This window comes from Mus caroli, chromosome 2 (assembly GCF_900094665.2).
Source record: "Mus caroli chromosome 2, CAROLI_EIJ_v1.1, whole genome shotgun sequence".
Taxonomy (NCBI): Eukaryota; Metazoa; Chordata; class Mammalia; order Rodentia; family Muridae; genus Mus; species Mus caroli.
Genome location: NC_034571.1, coordinates 169,722,694 through 169,724,295, shown reverse-complemented (window position 1 = coordinate 169,724,295; position 1,602 = coordinate 169,722,694). Strand labels below are relative to the sequence as shown.

The 1,602-nt window shown below is 56.6% G+C and overlaps 1 protein-coding gene across 1 annotated transcript in view; it reads left to right on the top strand.

Moving 5' to 3' along the window:
* The window catches only part of LOC115029113 (laminin subunit alpha-5-like), a 14,412-nt gene that overhangs the window by 12,100 nt on the left and 710 nt on the right, over positions 1-1,602 (top strand). Inside the window, exons 16-20 of the mRNA XM_029468665.1 lie at positions 57-162; positions 598-697; positions 858-1,014; positions 1,163-1,301; positions 1,487-1,596. Coding sequence (XP_029324525.1) covers positions 57-162; positions 598-697; positions 858-1,014; positions 1,163-1,301; positions 1,487-1,596 — 612 coding nt within the window. The remainder of the gene's footprint in view (positions 1-56; positions 163-597; positions 698-857; positions 1,015-1,162; positions 1,302-1,486; positions 1,597-1,602) is intronic.

Genomic DNA, 1,602 nt, shown 5'->3' with positions numbered 1-1,602 from the left:
TCTAGGGTTAAGCGTATCAATCACCTCACCAAGTCTCACTTCCTGTTCTTCCCCAGGGCAATGGGCAATGCTTCTGCAAGGCTCACGTGTGTGGCAAGACCTGTGCAGCCTGTAAGGATGGCTTCTTTGGCCTGGATCATACTGACTACTTTGGCTGCCGTAGTAAGTGCTCGTACACTGCCCCCCATCTCCCAGTCAATGTCTATACTGTGTGATGCACACTGGAAGACTGAGGCCCAGGGTGGTACAAGTGGGTCAGGCACGGAGGGGTCTCACTCTGACAATAGCAAGAGGATGAGATGTTATGTTCAACCCCCCATACTCCACCCTGCCACCGCCAGCCTGTGCTGGGTCTATCTCTGTTCTGACACATGGCCCCTTTGCTCCATCCTGTGTTTGTAACAGACATCACTAATCCCTCCCAGTTCCCTTACCCCTCCCCACAAAGCAGACCTGAAGAGTTGATGTTAGTTTATCTACTAAGGGTGGGTAGAGAGAGATGTGCCTATGGGGCCTAACCAGGAGGGTTGTGGGAGGGGCCCCTGAAGGTGCTAGGAGCTAGGCAGCTTCTGACCCTTTTTTTTTCCCCCAACACAGGCTGTAGGTGTGATGTTGGTGGTGCCCTGGGTCAAGGCTGTGAACCAAAGACAGGTGCCTGCAGGTGCCGCCCTAATACCCAGGGACCCACCTGTAGCGAGTAAGTTCCTTCCACTGACTGGGCCTGGGCTGGGGAGGCAGCATGAACAGTATCCCTGTGTTCTTGCCAGGAGCCCACGTGGTACCCAGCTACCCCTGGGAAATCTGGGTGGCCATGTAGGGCCCATGCCTGTCCCACTCAGACACCTGTTCCATGACAGGCCAGCGAAGGACCACTACTTGCCAGACCTGCACCACATGCGGCTGGAACTAGAGGAGGTGGCCACTCCCGAGGGCCACGCTGTACGCTTTGGCTTCAACCCCCTGGAGTTTGAGAACTTTAGCTGGAGAGGCTACGCACACATGACAGCTATCCAGGTGAACCACGCTGCCCCCTCCCTGGGCTTGGTGCAGAGATGGAAGCTGCTGGGTCTCTGGGGTGGCCAGCAGAGCAAGCAGCACCTGGCGGTCAGGGGACTCAGGTTGANGGTCAGAGGAGTGACGTTGTTGTCTTGTACCACCATAGCCCAGGATTGTGGCCAGGCTGAACGTGACCTCCCCTGACCTCTTTCGGCTGGTTTTCCGATATGTCAACCGTGGATCATCCAGCGTGAATGGGCAGATCTCTGTTCGTGAAGAGAGCAAGCTTTCCAGCTGTACCAACTGTGAGTNGGGTCTGCTCACTGCTTCCTTTTCTACCCCATACCACCCAAGCCATGCAGGTAGTGGACCCGGCCTGTATCACCTTCATCCTGGCGCCTTGGGAGTTGTACATTACATGGGGGAAGTGCAGACTCAGGGGTGGTCTGTGGATTCAGCCTGATCATCTTACCTTCTCCACCCACCCCAGGCACAGAGCAGAGCCAGCCAGTGGCTTTCCCACCCAGCACTGAGCCTGCCTTTGTCACTGTGCCCCAGAGGGGCTTTGGGGAACCCTTTGTGCTGAACCCCGGCATCTGGGCCTTG